At 42.2% G+C, this 2605-nt stretch overlaps 1 protein-coding gene across 1 annotated transcript; it reads left to right on the plus strand.

Moving 5' to 3' along the window:
- Nucleotides 1-310: 310 nt before the first annotated feature.
- On the plus strand, nucleotides 311-1313 carry LOC123641218 (olfactory receptor 6M1). The gene has a single exon (XM_045555759.1). It carries the CDS (start codon nucleotides 343-345, stop codon nucleotides 1282-1284), a length of 942 nt encoding a protein of 313 aa, XP_045411715.1. The 5' UTR covers nucleotides 311-342; the 3' UTR covers nucleotides 1285-1313.
- The last annotated feature ends 1292 nt before the right edge of the window (nucleotides 1314-2605 follow it).

The raw sequence follows: 2605 nt of genomic DNA on the forward strand, positions 1-2605 counted from the left end.
GTACTTTAGCACATTTTTAACTAGGAAATTGAAGCCAGAAGAGTACAAAAGAATAGACATTTTATTTAATGAAAAGGAATAGAATTTTATAACTAGAAGGAAGCTTGGAATTTTTTATCCAGTCTAATCCCATCATTGTACAGACAATGTGTTTCCAAATAGTGTTCTGACTTTCCTGGGCTGGCACAATGATAACTCTCAGGTAGAGCACTATATGCCATGACTCATCTATATAAGGCACTCTCCCCAGTACATGTTCAACAGATATTTATACACTTCCCTAAGCTAATTTTCTTGTTCTTGTTTCTCCAGGTAAACCCTGCCTACCACATAGTCGTAGTCATGGGAAATTGGAGCACGGTGACTGAATTCAACCTACTTGCCTTCCCAGCTCTCTTGGAGATTCGAATATGCCTGTTTGTGGTTCTCTTGATGACTTACACATTAACAGCAACAGGAAACATTATCATCATCTCCCTAATATGGACTGATCATCGACTGCAAACCCCAATGTACTTTTTCCTCAGTAATTTGTCCTTTCTGGATATTTTATACACCACTGTGGTTACCCCGAAATTGCTGGCCTGCCTCCTAGGAGAGAATAAGACCATATCCTTTGCTGGCTGCATTACTCAAACATATTTCTACTTCTTTCTGGGGACAGTGGAGTTTATCCTCTTGGCAGTGATGTCCTTTGACCGCTACGTGGCCATCTGTAACCCCCTGCGCTACACTATCATCGTGAGCAGCAGGGCCTGCCTCCTGCTGGTCCTGGGCTGCTGGGTGGGAGCCTTCCTGTCCGTGTTGGTTCCAACCATTGTAGTGACAAGGATACCTTACTGTAGGAAAGAAATTAACCATTTTTTCTGTGACATTGCCCCTCTTCTACAGGTGGCCTGTATAGATACTCACCTCATTGAGAAAATAAACTTTCTCCTCTCTGCCCTTATCATCCTCAGCTCCCTGGCCTTCACTGCTGGGTCCTACACCTACATCATTTCCACCATCCTGCGCATCCCCTCAGCCCAGGGCCGTCAAAAAGCTTTTTCTACCTGCGCTTCTCACATCACCGTTGTCTCCATTGCTTACGGGAGCAACATCTTTGTGTATGTGAGACCTATTCAGAACTATTCACTGGATTTTGACAAGGTAGCTGCTGTTCTCATCACAGTGGTGACCCCCCTTCTGAACCCTTTCATCTACAGCTTGAGGAATGAGAAGGTGAAGGAAGTGTTGAGGGAAACAATGAACAGAATCATGTCTTCAAAACTAAGGAAAACTTAACATGAGTGTGCAGTACATCACACATTTCTTATCTTCAACGCATTCATTCTGCATGAATGAGGTGGTATGTTGGCATGCTAGAAACCTGAGATAGCGCCACTGGAGCATTTCTGATTTTGGATTTTTAGATTGGGGATGCTCAAGAAGTAAATATAATGCAGATATTCCAAAATCCAAAATACATCTGGTCCCAAGCATTTTGGATAAGGGATACTCAACCTATACGAAGAAAACATGAGTTAAAGTGAAAATTATTTTTTAATAGCAGATGTGGTTGCCTTTTTAAAATATTAGTTGGAGTAGCATAGTAGTGGGGTTGGGCTGAGGCTACAGGAGAGCAGGGAATGATCAGTGTGATGGGTTCCCCTAAATGGCCAAACGTGATAACATCGAGAGCATTAGTAGAAGGATAGTTGTTGGCAGAAGTTTGTGTTCCTGATCAGTAAACAGGAATAGATACATCCAGAAGTGGATCCATGCCAGGTAATGACCAGGTGCAAGTTGCCCCAGTTCTTTTTGATAGATTGCCCAAAGTGAATCTCAAGAAGACCCAGAAGGTTGGCATCTGACTTCAGGTAGAAAATGACCACAGAAAAGCAGAACTTTAATAACGTGTTCCGAGTAGAGCAAAACAGTTAAGTTCATCACTGAGTGAGATAATGCATTAAAGTACACAGGTCAAAGAAAACCATTCATTCATCTATTTACCAAATATTATTTGAGTGCCTGCTACATACCAATGAGCAGAACAGAAAAAATCCCTGCCCTCAGTGAGTTTAAATTACAGGGAAATACTCTGGTTTCTCTTCAGATTGTATAAATATTTCACCTTTTAAATTACAGGGGAGACATACACTAAGTAAAATATAGAGAGGAGTTTTATGAAAAGTTACCAGGTGACAAAAGTGATGGAGGAAAATAAAGCAGGGAAGGGGAATGCGGATTCCGGAGGATGAGTTTCTATTTTAAATAAGGTGGTTCAGAAAGTCTTCCCTGAGAAGGTGATCTTTGAATAAGATTTGAAGGAAGTGAGTGTAGAGCCAAGAAGATACCTGGGAGAAACGGATTGCATGCCAGTAGGACAAGGACCTTGCTGTGGCAAGAGCAAGGCAAGCAAGCCTTTGTGTCATGGCAGTCAGCCACTGAGGGCCAGCAGCTTTAACATCACCTAAGAATGGTGATGTGAGAAATGGAATTCTCAAGCACCACCCAAGACCTGCTACATCTGCAACGCCGGACATCAATTCAGCAGTGTGCATTTTAATAAGTCTTGCAAATGATCCTGAATAGTGCACAAGATTGAGAACCATGGTTTAGGGAG

Source organism: Lemur catta, chromosome 7, assembly GCF_020740605.2.
Source record: "Lemur catta isolate mLemCat1 chromosome 7, mLemCat1.pri, whole genome shotgun sequence".
NCBI lineage: Eukaryota > Metazoa > Chordata > Mammalia > Primates > Lemuridae > Lemur > Lemur catta.

Excerpts from the sequence above, each read along its gene's own strand:
- LOC123641218 (XM_045555759.1), top strand. The coding sequence starts at position 343 with ATGGGAAATTGGAGCACGGTGACTGAATTCAACCTACTTGCCTTCCCA.